We start from the raw sequence: 26,998 nt of genomic DNA, 5'->3' as shown, positions 1-26,998 counted from the left end.
TTTAAATATCCTTTTAGGTATATTTCATGCAATTTCTCTTTAAGGAGCAATGTAGTCGTCACATATGGTTAGATGTTTTTCTTAAAACAGTGCTATCTACGAGTCTTTCACCGCATTATCTTAATAGCTCTTATCACTGACTTTATAATGCAACAACGTAATAGAATCACACATTTCTTAACGCAATGCACCCCTTGCCTCTCGTTTTGCGACGATTCCGACGGTTCCACATTTTCCACACCTTGTCGACGCGCAACTCGCGAATCTACTACTGACGGTATAACTTTCACGCGGACGCCAAGCTTGGTATCGCCGCTCGAACAAGGTCGACGCACGCGGCATCGATACGCTGCCTACATGCCGATTGTCAGTCAAGGAAAAAAAACAGCTGCTTATTTTTTATTCATGTAAACCGTCGCTTTGCACCGGAAATTAGATAATTAAATATGCTCGTTATACATCGAATTACACGTCGTTAAAATGACTTTAGATTATTACAACGAATTTTACTAAAAGCTTACTTTGATTCTTTAATTAATTTATTAATTTTTTTCTTTAACATTACATATATACAAATTTATTCTGAAAAATTTTCAATGTTTTTTTAAAGAAAGATTCATTTGAGGATGATCTTTGAACTATTATCTTTGCCAGATAGTAAATGAAAACGTTTATAAGTAAATTAAAGACTTTTTTTTTAAGATAAAGAGACGTACTTATTTATCACATGTGATAAAAATCGCGAGCACGTCCGCATAATTTATGTCAGAGTATTGTTATAAATTATGATAATATGACATGATAATACATTGTGTTTAACATTGTACTCAACATTACATACACATATTTCTAATTAGTACGAACCGAAAGAAGAATATTTAATTCTGAAATAATTGTGACATTACTTTCGTATTATATATATATAGACAATATTACCAAACACATTTATAAATTTTTTTAAATAATCACTTCTTATTCGTGATATTTTATTTAACTCATATAGGTCAGTGATAAAATATTTCTGTTTTAAACTACTTTGGAAACTTGTCGATAGTACTTATCCCATGATAGAGCGAATATACATATGTATATCGCATGATAAGGACAAACTAATAGTTTTTTTTTTTTTTTTTACGAAAAACAATAATTTATACACTTTGAAAATCAGATATGTTCAATACAGATCGCGTTCTGCAGCCCAAGTATTTTAGTATCAATGATTTTTATTATTTCAAAATTATAACTAGCGAATATTACGGCACGCATGCGTCGCGAGAGGGGATGGTAGGGTAGAAGAGCCGGATAGCGTGAGCCTCGTTCCACCCCCCCCTTTCCTTTCTTCCGCCGACTACCGAACAGAGAGCCACGCAGCACGTGGTCGAGAGATAATTCGCTCGGAACCGGAAGTATCACGCACGTGCGACGCATGGACGGTACCGGGGATGTATCCCGGTGTGAATCCACTTTGCTGAATGCTTCCATACACGGAGAGTAGTTACTAAGAGTGGTTGTTCCCTTAAAGTAAGTTCCGTGACTAATTACGCGTGTTCAGTACTATATTCGCGTCTTTGGGGTAGTCGTCGCAACCCGTGAGCGTTTCGTTCAAGCCCTCGTTGACCGGCGATACGTTGAAAGTAATAAATTCTATCGTACATTGTAGTGCGTAAAGCTCGAGGGAAGTCGAGAGGTCGCGCACAAGGTCTTCACGTGCTCGCTAGGTATACGTGCTGTGCCATGCGTATGTATACATGCCGCGGTCTAATACATGTTCACCTTGGAATAGCTATGCTCGCCGATCGAGCACGCGGTTAACTATAGGGTCAATACGCATTACAAAATTAGATTTAAAGATCGCAAGTCTTTTTACGCCCGACAATTCGCACACGTGTTTAGACTTGGTATCCACGACCCGTGTAACTTTCTGGGAATATTAATTACATAAAACTTTTTTTTTCTGTTTCAGGCAAGGATGCAAAGGAGAAGCAAACCTGCCGCCGTCGCTTTTTCGTCGCAGATATTGGGTGTGGAAGAGAATCCGGCCGGACTTCCCAAACGTCCGTATAGATGAAAAAGTTAAAGTGTTTTCGTCGCTGAATTATAAATTATACGAACTGCTACCAGGACGTTTGTTTTATCGGGAGTGCCGCTAATGTAGTCGCGCGTTTATTTTACTCGGCGAAATTTAGGAACGCGAGTACCGATCTGGGTCGGGCGATAAGTATCAAGAAATAGTTTTTTTTTTTATATTTTTTTATTAATTAACTTCTGCGATATAAAGTCACACGATATCGGTTTTCGCGAGTTTCCTGTGCAATGACGAAAGACATCATCCAAAACTGAGAGGAGGAGGAGGCCCAGGATGGGCAACATGCTTCGGCGGAGCAACGTATCGGTGAGTATCATTTTTAATTTACATAAAATCAATAATTTTTCGCTAAATATCTCGATGACTTTATTATTTTGATAAAAATTAAAATAGAAACTTTTATAATTAATACAGAATAAAATTTTATATTTGAAAAGAAGTTAAACGTATTTAAGATTCATAAAATAGATCATTTTCTTTTATTATTTTATTAAAGAACTAATTAGAGACGCGTGATATATTTTTTTAAATAATTGAAATCATTCTAATTATGTCTACAATTTATGTTTTTCCTTTTTATGTTACAGTCTCATCTTTCCTGTTGCTCTAACTCCGCCGCTGCGCATCGAATTGGTAAGTCAATTAAATCTTCTTGCATACATTATAATTTTGTTAAGAGAATTTGTACAAAGCTTACATACAATTCACAAAAAATTCTATCTTTGTCATCGCACGATTATCAATTTGGAAGGAAATCTTATCACGTAAAATAATATTAATCATAATCCATGCGTAATCTCGTTACTTTGAGTACAATAAATAAAAATAAGTAAAATTAATAAAGTTATAAAAATCAGGCTGATACTGAAAATATCGGGGACCCCTCAAATATCGATTATCTGACACGCACGTATCAATTTACACATATCGGACTTAGAAATATTTCGGTCGGCCTCGCTATCGGTTCGTTGCACGAATACTTGACGCGCGATACTACCACGTCTCTCGATAATATTCAGCTATTGTAAATTTCCACGAAGTTCTCTCCGTCGATGTAGGTTACTCGATTGTTCGGTTTTTCATTCTTACACCAGAGACGCAATTGCATTACCATCCCACTATGTTTAATTTATCACCGACCGATTCGATACGCGAATTCTTACATGAATAAAAAACATCACGCGAAAAAATATATTCTAATTATTTATAGTTTTGTAATTGCTTCTTTACATAATGAACAAATTATTCATAGTTTCTCAGTTTTTTTTCCTTCTTTTTTTTTCAATTTACTCGTTAAATTAATGATCAGGCAGTTTATCTAAAACAATTTCATTCTTATTACCTTAAATAGCTTAAGTAATACCGCGTTTTGTAATTAACCATGCGTCTAATGCACGTAATCTCGGTGCATCGCGGAGTGAATTATTTCAATTACTCGATAATCTGACACCCGCTGTGTGTGGATCAATAAATCAATTCCCCAGGTGTTCCGAGTTGATCGTTAGCGTCGACGTCGCGAAACTTGTCCAAAGAAGATCGATGCTTCTACGGTACGCGCAAAAAAGAAGCTCGAAACTTCTTTGGTTATATGCGAAAAACATTGTTGAGCCTCTAATCACCGTCTCTAATCAACGAACAACTGTCCATGCTAACGAAGCTTTAATCTATGCTCTATATACAATCGGCTAAATTCGCGGGAACGCCGCCAAGAGATTACGCTGCAATTAGCTGGTATAATCTGCCTATTAGACCGATAAATGCACGAGCGTAAGTCAAACGTTAGCTGACGCAAATTGACTAATGATCCGTGACATCGTACGTACTGCATGTTTACGCGTTACGAAATGACATCGTTTTTTTTTTTCGTCTACTTTAAACTTGCAAGGATCGATGTAGCACATTTATTAATTGATTATTCAAATAACTTATTCTTTTTATCAGTTCGCATATTGAAACAATAATAGTCGTGTTTTAAAGTTCACAATTTGTTGAAGCATTTTAAACGTTCGTTATATTTATGAAATATGTACACAGCAGAAATTATCTTTTAACCTTTAACGATAAACTAATTCCTTTTTTTTTATTTTAAAGAAGAATAATAATATTTTTTGACCGTATTTTTGGATTGTTTAACGAATATTAGACATTTGAATTATTATTAATATTGTAAGAAGCATGTGTTTAGAATTTTTGATAATTGCATTCTATGTATTGCGATATCAAATGGGTTTATTATGACACTAGTACGATACAGACTAATAACATGAGTTATCTAGAAGCTACGAGTCGAAAGTCTAATCTCGCGACGATCATTGAACAAATATTCTTGCTAAATGATCTTTCACCATTAAAACACGATAAGAACGCAAAGTCTTTATAAATAGCAACTTCCGATACAACGAAATCATAATGCTAGTAGATTGATCAGAGTAAATAGATAAAAGCTTTTGCTGTGCAAGGACTGCGAACGTTATCTATCGTATGATATGACTTAACACGATTTTTATTTTATCTGCCAAATTCTTGCGCTACTTCGTAAGTGCTGATAATGTTGACGAAACTTTTTATTCGAGTGCATTATCATTATTGCGTCATGATAATAAAAAAAAAGACATTTAATGCGTTGAAGAGAAAAAAAAAAAAGAAATTTAACCATTAATAATTTTTTATCAAATAATAAGAAATATATTTATATTTTACTGTGCATATATGTATATTTATTACACATTGAGATATGTAAAATGTTAAAAATTATATCTTAACGCGCAATATTCAAAAAAGACTTTGTCTGGCGCGTAAGCATTCTGCATGAGCCAAACAGTTTCTTATAAGTAATTCGTTGATAAAAATAGCACTCCAATCATAAAAGATGAAAAGAAAATCCTTGAAGCTGTGCACGTCGCAAAAAAATTTCCCGTATATTTGACATACGCAAGGTTTAAAATAAAAGAATAAAAAAAAAAGAATAATAATTAACGTAGTATTTTCTGGTAGAGAAATTTCGATAAATCTTTCTCACTAACATAAGATTAAATGATTTGATATGTTAGCAGATGAAACTTTAATTTTACATTATTATAAAACGTGATTGTGCATAGTACTTAAAAATAAATTTGCAATGGAAATGCAAACAATTTAAGTACTATTTAAATTAAAATTTGCTTCTGAGTTTGCAGAAGACCTTTGGATTTATTTAAGACAAGTCAACACTTGTCACGCATGTTTGTGAATGTCACGTAATTGCGTAGAGAGAGTTATAATGAGAGCTTATTCTACAGAAAGTACATACATTGCAATTATCACATTACCATCACATTACAATGATTTATATCTCGTATAATCCCATGTGATGCGGATATCAATTATGTTAATAATAATTAAAAATAACTATTAATACGCGGTCTACGCGTATGATCGTTTAAACCGTCACATGCAAAATTAACATAAAGAAACATTTAAAGTGTTTGCATTAGACTCGAGAAATGGCAAACAGATGCGGAGAGTTTACCGTTTTAATACCAACTTGAGATGTATTTGCGATATAATTTTAAAAAGTTAATATAATAATCTATTTCAACTTCGTTAAAGATTGAAAATGAAAACTTATTCCGGTATTTGGGTCGATGGGTTCGGCGTTCTACTTGTTTGAGAACATTCGATGTGCTTGTTCGACAACGTTGGTCTTCTATTGACAATTCACTGAGACGCGAAAATAATTATTATGACACCCAGAAAATTAATTTCGATATTATGCACGAAAGCGCACGTTAATTTCCTTATACAGTCTCCGTTTTATTATCAAAAATTATCGTTGTGCTAAGACAATTTTAGGGAAAATATCTTACCTGCGCGAAAATCGTCTGCCGGCATAACTTCTTTGACTCGAGAGTCACAACACTATAAACATAAACGGTTTAAGCGGCGAAATTCGCGATGTTCTTTAACGACGATCCGAGACGAGACGAAAGACGATGTACTCTGACTTTCTTGTCAGCGAGGAATGATCGTAACTCCGTTCTATCGCGGAGCACACGCGTATCCTCTCTTCTTGCGATGTAATGAGGTGACTGTATGCGCGAACTCCCTACTTCAGTCGTCCCTCGTTATTCTCTTATAAAATCGAGCAGAAACGCCAATTTTAGAAAAAGCGAGCTCTAGCGGAAAGCACCATTATTACCGTATCTATCGGTCAAAGTTTTTATCAGTTAATACGAAACGTAATACTTCGGTTACGCTCATTTCACGATACATGATAGGGTTCGCTAGTAAATAAAAAAATGTCTTACTTTTTATTAATATTAATTATAAATATATTAATAAAATTGTAATATAGTGATTTGTGATGGTATAGCGGGCTTGAGTTTTTTTTTAAAGTAAACGTATCTATCTCTTGATCAGATTGCGCAAAGCGTTGAGTCGATATCGCTAGCCAACAACCGAGACTGCGAAACTTTTTGTACCATAAACAATGCTAGGAAGTAATTTTCTATGCCGTTAAGTTTTCAATCTTTATCGCGATCTGTGCTAATGGAAAAACTCAAGAATTGGGATTAATTACTGGATAAACATGACTAAAATCTAGTCAAGGATGTTAGAGTGCCTTATTCGTATTTTTAATTCTATCATACTTCTCTCACATTTTATTGCGTAACATTTTTCTTTATTTCTTTTTTCGCAAATTGTTTAGCGTCTTCGCTATAAATTGCTTAACTTGTAAATCATTGTTGAATATTAATATTATTATTTTTTTTATTTTTTTAATTTACGCAATATGCAATATTTGCAAATTTAGAAAATAAAAGCACCTCGCACGTTTCGCTTTGTTGGTTGCACTGTTAGTGTTTTATATTCGTATATTGCAATATGCGCCTTCAAACCGTCTTGTTTTTCAAGGTTCAATTATATGTATACGACCGTCACGTGATAGTCTTTTTTTTTTTTTTTTTTTTATAGAACAGATTAACATTCTTGACTCGTCACTTTGTATGATATGCTGACACATATATTTTTTTCCCTCTGCGCATTGTTCCTACTTATTGTTGCTAAGTATTGTTAATCGGTAAAGCGTGAGTAATAAAAATTCTCCACCTTTCAACGTAACGATATATAGAAACACTGTGCAGCGTGAACGTATGGTGGTGGCTCACTTGGAAATGCTGGTAGTAAAATTGTAATCCTGCAATAAATTGCATATTCGCGGCATATTTATTGCCGCTTGTAAGCTGCTTACATCACAGATGCTCGCCGGCTATCCCGGAACTATATATGCATGTAGTTTCCCGGGAGGAAAAATTAAAATCTATTAAAAATTACACTACTTTCCTGGGCGGCGCAAATCGATACGATGTAAACCTGCTCGGGGAGCAAAGTATTACGAGGTGGGAAGCGCACGGAGTCGTTAAAATATATCGTATATATGTAATTTATTCGAAAAGCCATATCCCATTACAATTCAGAACACATACACAGTCGTGTAATCCGAAATTCGATCTTATCCGGCGACATCGCTTCGCGCGCAAACGAAGCCCCGCGAATTCCGGGCGGAATCTACCGCGCGGTTTCGCACTCGGGCTCTTAAAGTTATTGTTATCTATACAAAAGGAAAAGGGGGGAAAGAGGGGAGGAATCACAGTGGCGGAAGCGGGTGAGATGGTCCGAAATGTGTATCTTATATTTACATATACATTAAACCGCGAAACGTAATTGCAATCGCGTACACATACGCGCGCGGACACTCACGCTCACGTTCACGGCGCGCGTACAGATATGCACCGAGTACAATTAAAACTTTGGCGCGACCGACGGCGATGGAGGTAATTTCCTGAATTCACCGAGACTAATTCCGTTATTTCGAATTTCGTCGCAGCAGGGATAAGAGGGAAAGGGAGATAGACAGAGAGGGAGAGAGAGGACGATCGTGTTTCGCTGCCGCGCGCGAGAGTGCAGCCAACGTCGGTCTAACGAGCTGCATCGCGTACGTGTACGATATAATGACGGCGAATTTAGCGGAATTGCGAACGAGCGAATCCATAAATTTGCTAGTAATTAATAAAATACGCGACGAAAGGCTAGTTACAGCGGGACACCCTCCACGCGATACGGTGATTTCTTCTACGCGCGCACCGACGTTTCGCCTTCATATCACAAAATAATAAAGAGGGAGGGGAGGGTGGACATTAGACGAGGGAGAGTTAATACTTGAAACTGCATGCTGTTAAACAAGACGTGATTACGCATTATTCTGGTGCCTTCGCTTTGTGCTATGAAAGCTAGATTCTCCTTTGCAAGTGCTAGCGGTAAAACGCCTACATAGACTACGTAGCAAAAGTATAAATATATAAATATACGTCACGGCTGGGCAACATTTTATATGTACATCACATTATAAATATATAATAAGTATTTGAAATGCATATAATAGTACTTTTTTTTATTTATTTATTTATTTCATACTTTGATTTTCTGAATAAAATTCTGAAAAAAATGTTTTATTATTTATTATATTTTTTGAATATCAAATTTTGCGTTTGTAACAATATCCTTCGTACATTTGCTCTGGAATAAATTTTTTTTTTTTTATTTTTTAATTTCAGAGTAAGAATAATTTATAATTTATATTTCGTCCGGTTTTTATTTAAAATGCATTTCTACGGTGTTTTGCGGGGCCGTGACGTGAACAAAGTAAATAAAATATAATTACTATAACGAGCATGCCAGGCAATTTGCATCTACTGTGTCTAAAGCTAACGCGCGACACCTTATCTAATATTATATCGCAATTTTTTGTACAAAATTAATCCATCACATCAGTCTACGATGTAGAAGTCCTTGTCGCGTGGCAATCCTTTAATATTTAATACGTTGCGATCCTTCGGGTTAAAGTGTATACATTTAACGAACGAACATCGAACGAAGCGTCCGCGAACATTCGTCGATGATGTATTATTTTTGTACCGATTAATTCATTTATGAATATTCGCGTTCGCTGTACGCTCGATGTTCGTTCGCCAATTGTACGCGCCGCCTTTTTACATGATTTGCGAATGAGATGCTCCCCGGGACGCCTTAGAAGTAGAAATCAGCCAAGTTTAAACTCCGTCCGATTTGCTTCCATCGCTCCGCACGACAGCTTTCGCCGCAACTCTTGCAACGTTCCTTTTCTCAGCCAGAGGAAATACCAGGGCGATCAGGATTTCTCGTTCAATTTGTGAAACACCGACGACCGGAATGCAATTTCGCTCACTGAAAGAAAGTGCGCACGATACAAGCTCGATTCCGTAGATCATTCGGCAAAAATGACGTAACGACGCTCGAAAATAGGGAGATATTTATAAGAAATTGAATAAAAGTCGGACGAACGTGTAAAAAAAATTAATTTGAAAATGTGCCAACGCGCGCGTGACATTTGTGGAACGTTGATAACATTTTCAATGAAAAGCAACTACTCATCTGAACACGGTAGCTTTTCATTGATTGAATCGCTATGTTTGATTGAATAATTTATAAAGAAAATTACGACTGTAATGTACTTTTAAAGAGTAATTTAAAAAAAAAGAAAAAAGAAAAAACGCTTGTAAAAAGAAAGATATACGTACGATTCCGTTTACGTCTCGATACCATTCAAAGTTCCAATGTCCTGCAAGTTCTCCTGACTTTTTGTCTTGAGTGAAAATATAAATCGATAAATCATTGCCGCGATAATGGCGCCTGTGATAGGTCCCACCCAGTAAATCCAATGGTTCTTCCAATAGTTGTTCCACACTGCCGGACCGAACGATCTAGCAGGGTTCAAGCTGCAACCGCTGATCGGGACGAAAGCGAAACACAAGCCGGTGATACATAAGCCGAATTTTAACGGCAACGAGTCGGTATTCTTTGCGTTTCGTGGATCCCAACTTGCGCAGGCGAAGAAGGCGAATATGCCCGTAGCTAAAATTTCGGCCGCAAATCCGTGAATGGCATTCAGTTTGTCGTTAGTTATTTTCGTGTTACAGAATTCGGCCGTTTTCGAATCACCGCCGTGCGTAAAGTCTTTCGGTACTATCATCTGCCAATTGAAAATATAATCACATGTTAACCCGAATAAAATTAAACATTTTAATTGAAACGCAAACTAAATATTTTGTATATACGATTTTGTTAATTTTATTTTTGATTTACGTAAGAACTGATTAAAATTGGTAATTATTAAAATTGCATTTATAATGAGATTTCGAGATTTTAGTGGTGGAATGTGGCGAAAAAGATTGGCAATTGGCAACGATCTTAATATCTGTAATTTTAAAGTAACGTAAGTTTTGATAACGCGTTATATAAAAGCGAACGTTACATCAGTAATTTTTATCTGGACATGTTTACCGAAATGTAATCTGTGATTAAATGAATGTATGCATATTGACCTGTAGCAAACCGAAACCTAACAGGGCTCCCAAACATTGCGCAACGACGTAGAATAAGGTCATCAAGATTGACTTATTGCCGAGAATCGCTGCGGCAGCTGAAATAGCGGGGTTGAGATGGGAACCACTAATGTGGCCAACGCACTAAAAACAAAAAAAATTGTTTCTATTTGCTTATTTGTAAAGTAATGCACATTAAAATATACAATAATTTTTAATATATCTAAGCACTAGCTGCAAAATTAGAATAATTTTAGAATAAATTTTTGCATTTGATAATTTGCGGCAACAAACTGCGGATGTGTGTATTTTGTTTGATACCTGTATGGCGATCATAATAGCGAAACCGAAGGCAAAAGCAACGTCTATGGCCGGTGGCTCAACATAATCCTTAGTACTGTGGTTCAGCCTCCCCAAACATGACATGCATCCTACAAAGACTATAATTGCCGTTCCAATCATTTCGCCTAGGACAGCTCGAATTTTGTCCTTTGTACTGCCTTCTTCCGTCTTCTTTAACCCTAAAATATCAAGAATAATTTCCGTCTTTAACAACTTGACTGTAACTTGTAATATCGACAAGTTGTCGTAACAATGCAAAATTTCTACGCGTTTACCAAATTTGTCAGTTATTTTTTCCCCATTTAACAATGTTAAGAGATAATTTCTGTAACTGTTAATATAAAATTAATTTAAAGATATTTTTTTAATTTAAAATTTAGAAATTTGATTTATGACGTTAAATATATGATAATCGAGCAAAAAGACATTTTTATTTGTAAAAAAATCATTGGGAATCCGTATAACAATTTTTGTTTTGTGTCTGTTTAGATAGAAATCCGGATTGGTCAGCGTTCGTCGCAGATATCATAAAATAACGAACCGCGGTCGATTCATTGGGTTTGTCTCGGGAGTATCGTTTAAACAAATGGGCAAGAAAAATTCATTGAGCAATTTTTTTTAATGGGAGTACCGTAAAATGCCGCGCAAAAGATTAAAATTTTTTTTATTTAATAAATAAATTAGCCCACGCGCGATTGTAGCTTTATTATCCGCGATTTTCGCGAGCGCACGGAGAGACCTAACATTTCGGACAATCTGAGAGGAGGAGGAGGCCTCGGACAGGCATCCTGCATCAGCGGAGCAATCCCAGGGTAAGCATCGCTTTTTCCTTTACATAAAATTTATAGCGTTCCCTTTTTTGATGATAGAAAATTTTATTTTTAATTATTTTATTAATTGAAAAATTACTTAGAGCCGCGTAAATTTTTTTTTAAGACACTAAATATTTTCAGCACGTTTATAATTTAATTTCTATTTTTATTTGTTACAGATCATCTATCTTTAACTCCGCTGGTCAAGTAAGTGGTGATGGGTTCTTTTCTCTTTTTTAATTTAAGAACTTCGGGTGGGAAAAAAAAACTTTAAGTCCGGAGAAATATCTTTTTAAAAATTCGCGTTATCGGTCTCCGCGTAAATCGGTATATCGCGTAAATCAAAACCTGCTTTTTAGTAGTAGTTGTAGTAGTAATCGTAGTTTCTATATATTTATCTCATTTGTATTATATGTATGTGCAATATAATAGTTCTTTACAGTTCTACTGTCGTCGCCGATCGAACATAATACGAACCACGGTCGGGGTTCGTCGCGAAACCGCACTAAGTAACCGGGCGATCGAAATTTACTTATAAATTTTATAAACGGGAGTGCCGCCAGGGTCGCGCGAATAATATAACAATCCGCGCGCGTATTCGCGAGTGTCGCGAGTGACCTGTGGATGCTGTAACCTGTAAATCTGAGTTCTGAGAGGAGGAGCAGGTCCCGGATGGACATCAGGCATCGGTGGAGCAACGTTTGGGTAATTATCTTTTCTCAATTATATTAAAACATCAATTTTTTTTTTTTTTTTTTTTTAATCAATAATTATTATTTAGAATATATTTTTCATTGTAGTTTTTATTTGTATGTTACAGAATATCATTGGACCATGGCATCATCGTTGCTGAACTCCGCCCGCGTCGCATCGAATGTGAGTCGCATGCTTTTTTTTATTAAGGTAACAAATATACGATAAAGCATTTTGAAATATATTATTTATAATAATTAATAGTAATTAAATTAAAAAGATGCAACTCGTTAATTTGTTACCTATGTTAATAGTAGTAGTGTAGTTTTGCAATGTAGTGTAATTCGCAAGTGAAGAGACTATCTCAGCCACTTGCGGCACGAGATTCGTCCTCGGCCACTTGCGGCACAGTCGACGTTTCTTGCCACTTGCGGCAGAAATCAACATTTTTGTTAATTTGCGATCCGATCCGAACCACGTAAAAAATATTGTTCCTTAATTCGTATACGTAACAGAACCGTAATAAATGTTATCGTAATAAAATCGTAATAAATTCTTGCAATAAAAATTTAACCTGCATAGAAAAATAATTATTATTGTAATTCACAAATTAATACAAAAAATCTAACATTAGTTTTGTGAAATAGGATAAAATAAAAATATACGCTTTCAACAAGCTTTCCCTTACAGCGTTTATGATTTTTGCATTATTTTGCTACGTAATTTTTATTTCGTGTTGCATATATATTTTATTTTGAACAGTTAATACTAAGTTGTGTACATACTGTTGCAGAAATACAATTTTTTACATTTTTATTTTGAATCGTGAGTTAATTTTAAATGGAATAATTATATCTTGGGTCAACATTTCATGTTTCAGATTAGAGAAATATTATTCATAGCTAAGTAATCTACAGTCAGAGGTCAAGTCTCCGCGATATTTATTCTTACCGTTCTTTGATCGTTTATTAACGTTAATAAAGTATATAATACTCCAGATAATTTTCCTTCTTTAATTAACAATTTAATTCTTAGTTATTAACTTGTTCAACACAATTTAATAATAATTGTTTTCGATTATATTATTTTATATTATTTTAATATTCTTTCTTTTTTTTGTGTACTTTTGCATTTTAATTATTTCTATCTCAGCGTAGAAAAATACTAGATTATCAATATTTGAAAAGAGTAATAGCTTGCTTTATTATTTTATTTTACATTTAATTAAACGAAGATATTTTAGCCAAATATCAAATTATTTAATCTATTTATATGCGCGATGTAGAAAAAAGCAAATATTCATTAAATTAATCAAACGCGTGTATATTAATTCAATCAAACACCTCGTTAAAAAATATGTACGCGATTTGATTGTTTAATAGTTCGCTGTAATTAACTTGCATTGGCGAGCGCAGTACCCATTACCTACTTTTTAAAATCAAAAGTTAATAATGTGCAAAATTGCCGGGTGTGGAATTATAATTAAAAAGAAAATGATTTTACCTCTGTACTGCTTTTCAGTTTTTTTTGTGCATGTATGTCATTAACGCGAGTAGAGTTTAAAAAAAAGAAATGTATATTTGACCGCATAATAATTAAATTTTTTTAAATTTAATTATTTTTAATATTTTATATCCGTCTATTAGCACATATTAATTACCAGTTCTCATGTAATAACTAAAAAATAAATTAAACTCCTTGAATTACGGTTAACATTTGGGTGGGCTATTGCTTGAAAATTAAAAAAATATTTTTTTTATTCCCGACAAAGTTAAGATTTTCTTTCGGAATTTCGTATATGATTTGCGACAGACGAGATCTTTTTCTAAATAAACAAAAATTGAAACACGCGTGTGATGTAGGCTATACTTATTACTTCGACACAATATAATAATTATTTGTGTACAGAAATTAAAAAAAGAAACTGTTGCGATAAAAAGTATAATTAAATAGCGCATAAATTTTTTTTTTTTTTACAAATTTTAATTTTTTTACACGCACAAGACGCTGTTTAATATATTCACTATTCCGCCGTGCATCTTGCGAGAGAAAAGTATGTATCTTCTGTGTTAATCTATAAATGCTGCGCCGCGTTCGCATTGTACTACATCCGCGTTTTGCATTTCCTGAACGGATCATTCGCATCCGTTGTGCATACGCACCGCCCGACTTCCACATTCATATGATATTCATAACATACGGATGTCAATATCCTTCGGGTTTAATCGCGCTTATACATATACATATCCGCCTGCATCTCTGAATTATGCATAGAGATGCCAACGCACGTTTGCCCTAGAATTACGGCCGAGTTCTCGTGATTAACCGTGTGTCGCGCGGATATAATTAGAACCGAACACGTGTCACGTATGATTTCCATTAACACACAGACTCGGTGCGACACGGACCGGGTCCGATAGCGATCAGTCATCGACTCTCGCGGATTAGTCGGATTTCGATACGATGACGGAAACGCAATCCGACGTGCTCCGAAGCCGTTCAAAGTCGCGCGTTTATCCTCTTAAAAACGAGCACTCCGAATCGTATCGATTAAACAAAAACGGGATACTTGACGTAATTTCGCGAGGCAGAACTGCGGACGTTCGAACAGAAATATGAAGTCTATATATGCATATCTATATTTAAAATGTAAATATATCTTTAAAAAAAAGAAAAAAAAAGAACTATGGATCTCTTTATATTCATTTGTTTTATTTCGGGAATGAAAGCATTTATAAAAATAAAAATTTATTTTGTGTTCAATTATTTGACTCTGAAATATACATATTTATAATTCTGTAAGGGGGAAAAAATTTCAAAATTTTACATTATGTCATAAAAATAATATGTATAAAAATTTATATGTGAACGACGAGACGAATCGTTTAAATCAATACGTAGGCTGTGAACGTGAGCTATAAGCACCGGGTTTGGAAAGGCAATTGATCCTTTTTCTTATTGAACAAAGTTACATGGGCCTGATTTGGCAGGCCGTGTTTTAAAGATTCGTGCAAAGGCGTAAGTGTCGAATTTTACGGAGTCGTAAAAAGATCGTATCGGTGCCGCGGCTCGCGATGACCCGATCGTATTTCATACAATGAACCTGTTTCGAGATCGTTTCGATCGTGTTTCGCAGTCGGACGGAGTCCTATGTTTCTGCACGAGTAACGTTGTCTATTGTTGCGTATTACGATGCGAATGCGTGGAAATTTGCAAACGACTTACTACACATATTTTAACGTCCTGAAAAAAAGCCGATAGTTCAATAAAATTTTTTTTTTTTAATCTTTTGTTTGAAATTAATAAATGATTAATAAAGCTTTATTACACGAAGTGAATTTTACAAAACGGATCATACAAATAAATTTAATCTCTACTTCTTTTTATTTATTACATCTTCTGATTTATCCAGTTTATCTATATTTTTATATTACATTTTATTTTTCTATTTCTCTTACATTATCTAATCGGCACTTGTCAATGTGTGAGAAAACATCTCGCTGATGTTTCTTTTTGTTTGTATTGCGAAAGTGATTATGAAAGAAATAATTCAGTTCATAAAAGCCCGGATCGACTGGCAATTAATCGGCATAAAGAAATTAGAACGTACGGCTTTACGGACTCTCTTAACGTTTCGCTAATTTATCACCGGTTAATGATCCGATAGTCGTAAAGATGGTGAAGTACTAGCGGAATAAAATATAGAAAGCCATTCCGCGCATGTTGTAGTACATCAGTACCCGAATAGAAACTTGCGAGGAAAACACGATGCGATCGCTTCGAGGCACGGCACGTCGTATATATCTCTATATTTACGGAAATACATCTCCGCCAGAGAGACGTGCACTTTCCAAGTTCCACGTAACTTGGACGCGGGCATATCTCTAATCACTAATTAAAAAACCAAACTACGGGGAACGGAGGCTGGCGGTAATTAGCAGGAAAGTGCGGGAGCATATATAATTACGGATCACGAAAGTAATCAACAATTACGTCGGGCAGATTGGGGAATGTCCCGTACGCGCGCTTCGCCTTTAACGCCGTATTTATTTTCGACGGGTTAAGCTAACTGCAATTACGTGAAACTAATACGAAAATTGGATGCTCGCGATGTAAGTCGTGCGAGAAAATCCATCTCGAAGAGAAAGGAAGGAAAGGAAAAGGTGCCCTCGATCGGGGCTGCGCGCGCGCTTTCATTGATGCACCATCTACGGTATCTCGCGTACAAATATAAATTAACGCTCCTCTCTCAGATGCCTGGAAATATTTTCCGCCAGTACACCGACCGTATGAATTTACCAGCTACCGATAGTCCAACGCGAGAGAGGCGACAGAAATCTACCGTATCGCTGAGCCCGCGATGGGATTGATAAAGCAGCGGGCGCGCGCGTTTCGCGTGTACGTCGGAAATATTTATGCGCTCCTGTTATTTTTATAAATTACTTATTGCGAGACTATCCCGTCGGAAGGTCGCACAACGTTGCAGTTTCTTTCTTTTTTTAATTTTATAATATTATAATTTAATTAAATAAATAATTATCGCACGCAGTTAACTAACGGATTATTATAGACGAATTAACGATTAGGATTGTTTATGAAATTACAACGGTGGTTTTTTTTCTTTTTATTTTTTTTTTTTTAATACAGGAAGCATTTCTCTCGAGCTTGACGTAACTTTCGTTGTACAAATCTGCTTAATTAGCGAATCGCTTGTTTTTGCATTTCACCATTAATGTTTTACATCTCGTAACTAGATATTATAGAATTTGCGATTCGTAACTGGATGGGGTAGAATTGGGTAGAGGCAATTTATTTCGATGATTCGCCACGGAAAAGTATCAGAAAATTACCAGCGTACCGCAAATTTCAATGATCTCTAATAGCAGCGGCGGTGCGCGAGCAGTGAAATTTCCATAAATCAATTGCACTGAAAAGGTAGAAAGCCAGTTTTTCTCGCGGCGTACGATGCAACGTACGATGACGAGCCAGAGTACATTTCGTGTTCATAATATCCGGTGAATTTCTCGCGTGAGGATTCAAGAGAGGACGAGTAACGCGCTCGCGATTTTGTTGCGACAAACCGACCTTTACTAATGATATACAGGGGGTTGCTTTGTAGTAAACGACGATGATGTACGACTTCTTCTCGTCTCCAGAAGTTCTACCTGCCCCCGAGAAAATTTGTCGTTTACTGAAACCATCCTGCGTGTCGCGATATTTGCACATATGTCAACGAATTGAAAAAATGGTATTAGCCCAACTGGCCGCGACAGATAATAATAAAACGATAAGATAACGCGGCTATGCCATTAATTATCTTTCACGCTTCGCATCTGCAGATACATACATTTAAAAGAATAATTGAACAACGTCAAATTAAATAACTACCTGTGACATTATACTCGCACGACAACCCGCATCGTTTAATAATTAACGTTTCATTGCATCGTCATAGTTCCCTACGGTCGAGTTTGTACGAGAAAAAAAAATATTCCTCCTTGTGTACCGCGACGAGCATCATAAACGACAGGCCGGAATATAAATGCATATTAGGTCGATTACTTTAATTACCGATTTGATTACGTGCTATGTCCGTTAATTACTTGATGTTAATAAGCCTGAGCTTTAGTTAAAGTTTATGTGTGATTGCGCCCGCTGCGTAATTAGTTTGTTATCGGCCCCATCGTTATTATGCGTATTATCATAGCTAAGGCGTTTCACTAATTAGTATAATTAGCTTTGCACTTCGTTTATTAATGGCCGTAATTAAACTCTTTCTGGGAATCTATTGGGAGCCCGTGAAATCGCTCGGGTGCAAAAGTGCCGCCGTTCATTTGACACGTTACGACGCCGGTTTGCTGTTACGCGTGAAAGTCCTGGAAACTCGGCGCGATTACCTCTGACCAAGTAACATTTGCTAACGGCTGACCGGTCGGCCGGCGATGACATGGTCCGCGCGTTACATAATACGAAGGTACACACGCCGATTTGTGTAACACGGCTTTTTCGTCCGCGACGTTAAAATATACGTAATAAGTCGTCAATTTCCAAATTGCCACTCGCGTCGCAGCACGCAACAAAGGCAACGTTACTCGCGCAGAAACATAGAACTCCGTCCGACTGCAAAACACAAAAAGGATCTCGCAACAGGCTCGTCGTGTGAAATACAAACAGTGCGTTCACGAAATAAAATTAAGACGGCCAATAAAAAAAAAAAAAGAAAAATATTTGAAAAATAATGTCTAAAAGAAATCAGACACTTTTATATCAGGAAGATACAATAATTCTTTCGGAAATCCTCCGCGCAGACTTTGGCCCATTTTAGATAATGTCAACATCATTTACTTGTCTCGGAGAGTAAAGATAAATTTACCTATATGTCGTCTCGCAGAATCTCTCTCGGGGTGTTTGATCAGCGGAGCGTTTTTCGCCGGAGCAATTTTCGCACGCACGTAGCGGATACCATGAATAGCATTAAAACGTAGCACCATTGAGTAAAGTTGATGGCGTTACGCGGCGTGCAAACGAAGACGCATAAATATTCATTTTTTTTTTTTTTTTTTGCCCCTCGCCAAACGAGAATAGAAGACGCGCGCGCGTCCGCGTAGCCCGCAGGGACCGCGCCGTATATTCGAAAACGTAGAGCGTTGCGCGTGGGTTTTCACATTTCTCGCTGTATATAATATGAATCCTGTGAAACAGTAGAAAATGCTCGTGATGCTCGGTAATTGCATCACGGAGAAATTCCTGGTCCGGTGCCGAGTAGACGCGGACGAAGCCCTGCACGTCGATTAACCGTCGTAAATGTCGAGATGCACGAGAGCGCAGCGACGCGCACGAAAGAAAAAAAGAAAAAAAAAAGAAAAAATTGCGCTTTTTCCTTTACGTTACGCGTATTTCGCTTAGGCTTTCGTCGACCGATAAATTGCGGGATACGTTAAACGAACGGCACGCTCTAATTGCTTAATCTTGGAGCTGCTTTAACGCAAAGACATTTTTCCTCTCGCGAGAGAGAAAGAAAGAGAATAAGCGCACGACGTTTCCAATTGCGAAAACATTTTAACAACTGTTTAATTAAAAAAAAAAAAAAAAAATTGCAGAAACTGCTGGTCTCGATTAACCGCGTGATCTTTTATATCGCTGTCAATTATTCGCATTCAGCACGATCGGCAATGATCAATAATTATCGTATAATTACACGTGCTCTCGTATAATATTATGCTGCACCATCGATTGTCACAACCGATTAGATTCACGATGGAACGTCAAAAGTAATTTTGCCCATTCATCGCGTTGCATAAACCAATTTCTCAATAAGCGGCCGGAAACTATCAAAACGCGCGTGACGCAGACGAATTTCTGACGTACGTATAAGCGCATATTACACGAAACCGCGTGTAAACAATCGTTAACAAATTACAAAATTAGTTCGCACATCACTTTGAAGTGATTGAAACATTAATATATCTTCTTCGCTTTTTTAATTAAAAAAAATACGTAATAAATTATTAAAATAATTTTTGCTTTTTTAATTTTAAAACAAAATAATTTTTTTCTTTCAATATTTTTGCATTAGAAATTTATATATAATACAATGTGTTAAGGGCGCACGAATTAATTAACGGGACGGAATTGAAAGAATGTTATTTCGATAGCCTCGTTACGTAATCAATGTGCAAAAGATACTTTGCGATAATCGTGGTGCCGCCGAGGGGAAGCGAAAAGTGCACGAACGCCGGTAGCCTTTTCCGTACCCGGAATACACACGCGACAGTAACACGTGCATCGTGTACCGATGTTGCAAGTGTGACAGTAGGTCAAGTTCGCGGTGAATGGCCGGAGTCCGATGGCTCTCAAGCGTCGTGCCAGACTCGATACACCGACATTCTCTCGATTTATTGCAAGGATAGTGAAAGACCCGACGCAGAAACGTAAAAGAAAATTAACGGCAATTTTATGCCCGCGCTCGCTTCCGAGTTTTCATCTTCTTAAAAATCCAATAATACCGATTAATGATCTTAAAGCAGATATGCATTAATTTAGGATGTAATACTTTTGACACTAATAATTTTTTTGCACAAACGAACGTGTGGCTACTTAAAAAGAATTTATTTCGGAAATATTTAAAGAAAGCGTATACGGTACGAATGAATAATGACAGATCGCGTTACCATAATGCGAGAAACATCGTCTTACATTGATTACATTCTCGCTACTGAATTCGCTATCTGCTCGTATATTATCGCGCGATCGGAGTGGAAGTGGAGCAACCGTCGTGAGAACGAATAGAAAGGAAGTATCGGTAAATTACAGGCGCGCGATTGTCGCGATAAATCGTTGTAACGCGAGGAAGAGTTGAACTCGGGATTTCCTGAAACTTGAGAATATCACGCTGTACTAAATTTTCACAGAGCGCGTCTCTCGTTCGATTCAACGGATTCCAGTCTAGCAAATAATTACGTCCTCTCGGAAATCTGGAGCGGCTGCTCCGTCCGCCGGGGATCAGTTGCAAATTCCCCAGATTCCGACCGAGCGCAAATTAAAATGTAAAGTGAAACAACGATAATTGCGAAAGATAGAGAAACGTATTATTCGCCTCCGATTTATTTTCACACTCGTAAGAACCGATGGGAAGGGGAAAGGAAGGAGAAGGCTTGTCGATATTTCCCGTCACAGATATACGTCTCGCGGGCGCATCTCTCGTCATTTTTGGTTACGAAATAAACGAAAAAGCAGGCTGCCATTTGGCCAAAAGTATTTTACATGCATTAGCATAATTCGATTTATCATCGACTGTCGCGAACCCCTTTAAATCTAGTGACGACTTGGCAAGAAATATTTACTGCCGACGTTGATGTATCTGCACTGCAAATACCCCGTATAACCTAACTTACGTCAGAGAAAATATGTACCTACGGCACATTTTAAAGCGCTCATGAATCTATTATATTCCACATTTTCGACGATAAACATGACGAAATGAGACCTCCGCGCGGCACGGCGCGGCTTTCCAAATTGGCGGTTTTATTACAGGAATCGTAGTGTAATGTACTGTGATTTAATAACGGATGACATAAGACTGTAACGTGGAGGGTTTCACTCGGTTGTGAATGGCGAGTCATTAGCGGTATTGCCGGCACGGCGGTATAATACAATGCAGGCGGATCCTAATCGATAAAAAAGTTTCAAAAGTGTCTTTCGTCATGTCGGACATAGAGGTAAATACCGTTCTTCGTGCCGGAAGCTGGGTTCTATCTTCACGCGCCCTCGCGTTTTCGTTGCGCGCAAATTCGCCGCTCGAACTACTTTCTATGCCGAGTACAAAGCGAAAGAACCCCGCCGTTATTTTCCTGCTAAATTTGCTGTGCATTTTTTCATAAATCGTCACTTGAAAGGGAAACGCAAATTTTTGCGCTGAAATAAGAATATAAAGTGCATTTACATCGGTTTATCTTATTTTCTTCGTCTTGAATAAATATCAATTCAAAAGAACAGCGGGAGAATTTATCGCGGCACGGGTCCTCGGTTCTCGTTAAAATTTTAGAATCTATTCTATGCAGACGTCAATCGATATTTACGGATATTTTATTTCGAGACCGTGCATAAACATCCTCGTGGCGCAAACAACTTGCTAACTATTTACCGCGGCGGTTCTGCGCGGCGAGGAGAAAACAGGGATTTTGAGATAACGCGTGGCCCGCATCTCAATATTTGTTCTTTGCGAATTCCGCTCGCTATTTAATTTAAATTAATTCTTAAAGGCTCGTCGCACGTATTTTCGCGATTATAAATCAAGCTCGCGAAACAGGTGAAAGTGGTACACATGGATAACTTAGCATGCCGAGTACACTGTCGGTCTCTTTAGATTTTCTCAGCAAGATAGAATTCACAAAAAAATCATTCGGGAATAATCAATTCCTCTCACCAGTGTTTTCTTTTTCTGTCGGATTATTTTTCTTTTTTTTTTCTTTTTTTGTTCCTGAAACTGAGACTTTCGTGGGAGACCATTGTGAGGAACGCGCGACATTCAGCAGAAATAATACTGCGAGTTAATTAATATCTCGTAGATATATAGATACGCCGGAAAGTGCGTAACTTGAGCGGTACAGAAAAGATCGAATCTCCTCGCGTAAAATTAGCCCGGAGAGCGCACCATTTTCCGCGGCTGCGGTATCATAGAAAAGTAACGTTATCTGTAATTATCGTCTAATTTTGTTACCGCGAGGCTGCTCGCGTACGAAACGCATCTCGTAAAAGCCGAGTTCGAGCAGCCGCATTTCCTGATGCGGCTGCATTATGCACTTTCTTTTTCCTAGAGAAACGACCGAAATACGCTCGTTAAAAGAAGAACGCAGAGCCCGCTTTCTAGATCAAACGCGCCAAGTGCGACGTCGATCTGAAATTCTCGCCAGGCGCACAATAGTTAAAAACTCGTGCATTTTATACTGGTAAAAGTGAAGGTAGAAAGAAAGACCATTGTGTTTTCACCACGTTAATAAATGTGACTGTAAGAGAGACATGTTTCAAATTAATTAATCTGTAGGCGAATTAAATCGTTTCTGATTTTATACTAAGCGAAACATTTTTAACGACAGAACGTCGTCGTGCAAAAACAGTGAGCATTGTAAAGCGGCAGGTTCGAAACGTTAATCATTCCCAGAAAGAAGGGCAACTTTTTTTTTTCTTTTTCTTTTTCTCCCATTGGAGAACGTTGACCGCATAATAATGCCACGGTACCAGCTCTTCGACACGGACTTCCCGATAACGTTACTTATGCGCGCGAACCTAATTTTCCGGATCACCGAGACATCTATCTCGCGTCAAGGGTGTTTCCGATAAAATGTTCTCGCGAAGTGTGCGGCGAAAGCGCAGCGCGAAAGAGAGAAATTCCCCTCGTAGTCAAATCCGATTTTCGACCCAATTTTCAGACCCGGGGAAAGGGATGGGCTGTCTTCCTAAAGCGTCGCTTAGCATGCGTTCGGTATAATGCAAGTCTCCGCTTTCTTCTTTCTTTCACCAGCGAAGGAGAATCGGCGCGGCGCGACGGCGACGAGAAATATTTTCGAGGAATAGGAGGTCGGTTACCTCGCGAACGCAACCGATTCGCGAGTTTAAGGTCAATCTCGAAAGCAGGAACGAACGTTCGCGCGCGAAGCCTTTTCCCATCTTATTACACGACCAATTCTTCTTGCGCACGTCACTCTTTCGCGGTAGACTCTTTCGCGAAACCGGGTCTATAGGTCTTTATTCTCAAATCCAACGGGATTCCCGAAGCTGCGAGTCTTTTGCGGCGAGTGGCGAATTATGCGCCAGTGATAGTTGTGATTTATAAAGATGTTATTTCTTTGGATATATCTGAGGTGTTCGGAGATTCATCGGTTATCGACGTTCCGTCAATATGCTAAAAAATAATCGCGAAGAGACGAATCGTTGGTTTAGAAAGGTTAAAAGCCGCGTTTATCACTGAGAAATGGAAATAATTTCTAGCTGCATATTTGATCTCAATAAAATTCGATTATGGCTTGCGCGCGATAAACATGGAAGAGACGTGATGAATATTGAAGCCGCAGACGAGCGATTAATTGTCGCAAAATTAGGTGATATCTAATTAAAAGCTCAGCTATGCTCGGATTGATGTATGTACTCCCGTGTGCGAATAGATGCAAAGTAAGTTCTACGTTCTAATGGACGGTAACTTTTATGAATTTTAATGAAATTTGCTTCAGCGTTTTATGAGAACGAAGATTTGTCACTGGTCAACTGAAAGCGTATACGTGCCATTATTCACTTCCGCGTTGATATTTTACAGCGTGTTGTATCGTTTTTTATTTTTATTTTATTTTATTTATTTATTTATTTATTTTTCTTTTTTATCGATTTCTACGATAATATCAAAATAAAATCCGACAGTTTCGATCAGATTTTATACAGAGAAAGATTTGTGAACTTTGACCTCGTGTGAAATCCGCTTAAAAGATTCGAGAGTCGATGAATTTTTGTTAGAAAATAAGATAAATATTTGATAGAAATTTGAGATATTAAAATATTATTCTAGGTTCTTTTTTATAAAATGTATTATAAAACAATCGATATTAGATAATAATTTATATTAGTAAATCTTATCGATAAGATTCTTTTTTTTTTTTTATTAATTACCTCGAATGCATTTACCAAATAGTTCTTGGTTCACATCTCAAAGCGAGATTTCTATTTTCAATTTGAGTATCCCGTTACAATCGCGTCATTCGCCTGTACTCACAAGGTGCCTTTAACTTCTCCCTCGCCGACTGTATTGTGCCATTGGATCGAAGCGTGATGCCGATACTTTTAGACTTTCCGACAGTATTTTCCGAGACACCCGATGGCGGTATTATCGATATACCATTTTGCTCCATCTCGGCGCAATTAGACGATTACTGAAAACAGAGCAGAGAGGCCTTACAATTTTTTAATTTAAATATGCAAAAGAAAAATCTAATTTTATCTTATCTACTGCGTGACGTTAATTTGTGCAGCCAACGTTAATCCTCAACTTCGCGATACTTTTATTTAAAGAAACTGCAACCGGAAAAACGATAAAAATGACAGATGCAAGTAACTTCGCAAATATATACTCGTCTGATTATCATCTTATCAGGTAGCTACTGTTGTGAGTACTACTGTCTCAATATCGTCTGTCCGCTCTGATAAGTTCTGGGCGTAATTATAAACTAAGAGCGTGAAAAGTTTTGGGCGCATTCTAAACGTAATTAAAATTTTTAACAAATTCTCGTGGTTAAATCTAATAAAATTTTGACAAACGTTACGATAAATGTATTTTTGTTTTATATGTACTGTTTGTATTACTTTTCTCAATTTATCACGACTTAAAATAAGATAGTTAACGTTTGCCAAATTTTTACTGACTGATTTCGCATCGTTAGAATATCTTTTATCTGCGTCGCGTTGCAAATGAAGGCAATTGATAATAGAACAAATATCGTTATCTAAACTTGACACGATTTGGCGGTATTATATCGTCAGGTCGAATTACCAAGTTATATCATTGTGCAAATAGCACACGCAGGTTTCGAATAGCTAATTAAATTCGCCATGTTATGGAATTAAATTTTTGACACTTCGCGCAAAAGCGAGTGGGCCGCACGTTCCGCGATTGCGGAGCAATCGTGCTTCGTTAATTAAATCCGTGATTCAGCACGTGTATACATGATAATTAGTTGATCGATCGCGACTTATCGTGACTTTGAGACGAATACATAACTGCACTTCCGATAAATATATCAGCCTCTGCTTCTTACACGCGAATGCACGTGTATCTGAACGTAAAAATTTATCGTGGACATTAAAAAAAAAAAATAAAACGGAAGAAACCGTTTTTAATTATTGATTTATGAAAATCTCGTTGAATTTTTTTCCAATCCGGTTTTATCGTAATATTTAATTTACCCGCGTAGTAGTTCGTTGAGAATTTTAAATTCTGAAAATTTTCAAATAAAAATACTTTTCCGAAATTTATAATTATGTGCTTTTGAAACGATGTAAGTTCTGAAAAATTAAAGTCCATTAAAAAAAAATTTGTAATTAATTCAGCTCTTAACTAATTCGTTTAATGCACTTTCAAAGATTTTCCGATATTAGGAGCAACTCGAAACTTTTGCGATAATCATCAATTGATATGACGTCATACGGGTTATATCACAGTTTGCTTCGTTCTTTCTTTTTTTTGTTGCAATTTATGCATATAAAATACTTTTCCTTCCGATATATCTTTTTTCTTAATATACCATGGACGTCAAAAAGGTCATTGCTATTTATAAAATCGAATATATCAAGTCATTGGCACTGATGCCAACTAACAATAGGAAAAACACGCGAGCGAATTAAATGACATTTTAAAATGCATTTGTCCACTTTAATTCCTAACGCACTATCACGCTATCAATCGTGTACAAAATTCTTTAAATTCTTTATTAAAACGTTCAGTTTTACGGTAAAAAAAATTAATTGTGAAAAATGATTATTGTATTGGCTTATTAAATTGTTATACTCACTTCAAAGAGGAATTCGCGGCTGCAACGTTGCACACAAATCTTTTACGAAATCCGTTTTCAATGCGTTACGTCAGAATTCTGCTCGTCGGGGAATTATTAAAAATTCACGAATATCATCGGCACATCTGACCAAAAAAAAAAAAAAAAAAATGTACGCGGCTATTATTCCTTAATTCAGGAATTGTCTTTTGCCGCGTAGAGGCGTTACGAGAGAACTGAATCCTGTTGCGCTCACCTCGTCTTTATGTAGAACCTTTCCTCCACCTCACCTCTCTTTCTCTCTCTCTCTCCCGTTAAACGACGGTATTATACATACGATTAGGTACGGGAATTATACAGGCACAAAATGTGCTGTTCAAAATTATCAGGACCCCGCATGCTCATTTCATATCCGTATCGAAAAATATCTTGCTCTCGAGTATTAATTATTAGATCGTGTAAAATATAAACACACTACGTTGCTGTACAACTTCGACACACGTTACGGTCTCGAATAAATGTTGAAATGATCTTTCTTGAATGAAAGTAAAAAAAGAAAAATAAGAAAGAATTATAAAATAAAATCCCGAAAGCATATTTAGATAAAAGATATTCATTTACTTTCTGAATAATTGT

General features: G+C 36.8%; 2 protein-coding genes and 1 long non-coding RNA gene across 4 annotated transcripts in view; 1 reads left to right on the top strand and 2 right to left on the bottom strand.

Moving 5' to 3' along the window:
- LOC139109822 (aquaporin-like) overlaps positions 1-6,191 on the bottom strand; it is a 10,317-nt gene extending 4,126 nt beyond the window's left edge. The window contains exon 1 of one of the 2 annotated variants that reach the window (XM_070669182.1): positions 5,932-6,191. In XM_070669182.1, the coding sequence (XP_070525283.1) occupies positions 5,932-5,956 (25 nt within the window). In that variant the 5' untranslated portion in view covers positions 5,957-6,191. The remainder of the gene's footprint in view (positions 1-5,931) is intronic. The other variant, XM_070669181.1, reaches the window with a different exon arrangement.
- LOC139109823 (uncharacterized) lies at positions 2,271-11,923 on the top strand. The gene is made up of 4 exons (XR_011546899.1): positions 2,271-2,392; positions 2,674-2,719; positions 11,317-11,639; positions 11,819-11,923. It is a non-coding gene; the product is annotated as an uncharacterized lncRNA (long non-coding RNA).
- On the bottom strand, positions 7,493-26,998 carry LOC139109821 (aquaporin-like). The gene is made up of 6 exons (XM_070669180.1): positions 26,384-26,998; positions 24,592-24,748; positions 10,807-11,006; positions 10,486-10,629; positions 9,682-10,133; positions 7,493-9,328 (listed from the first exon to the last, which is right to left on the bottom strand). Exons 2-5 carry the CDS (start codon positions 24,725-24,727, stop codon positions 9,690-9,692), a joined length of 924 nt encoding a protein of 307 aa, XP_070525281.1. The 5' UTR covers positions 24,728-24,748; positions 26,384-26,998; the 3' UTR covers positions 7,493-9,328; positions 9,682-9,689.

Source organism: Cardiocondyla obscurior, linkage group LG18 (genome assembly GCF_019399895.1).
Source record: "Cardiocondyla obscurior isolate alpha-2009 linkage group LG18, Cobs3.1, whole genome shotgun sequence".
Taxonomy (NCBI): domain Eukaryota; kingdom Metazoa; phylum Arthropoda; class Insecta; order Hymenoptera; family Formicidae; genus Cardiocondyla; species Cardiocondyla obscurior.
Note: the sequence above shows the minus strand (reverse complement) of the source record. Positions and strands in the feature narration are given on the sequence as shown.

Excerpts from the sequence above, each read along its gene's own strand:
- LOC139109821 (XM_070669180.1), bottom strand. The coding sequence starts at position 24,727 with ATGGAGCAAAATGGTATATCGATAATACCGCCATCGGGTGTCTCGGAA. Across the intron at positions 11,007-24,591 it reads GGAGAAGTTAAAGGCACCTT|GGTTAAAGAAGACGGAAGAA; the intron begins GTGAGTACAGGC and ends TTGATATTTTAG. Across the intron at positions 10,134-10,485 it reads TAGGTTTCGGTTTGCTACAG|ATGATAGTACCGAAAGACTT; the intron begins GTCAATATGCAT and ends TTCAATTGGCAG.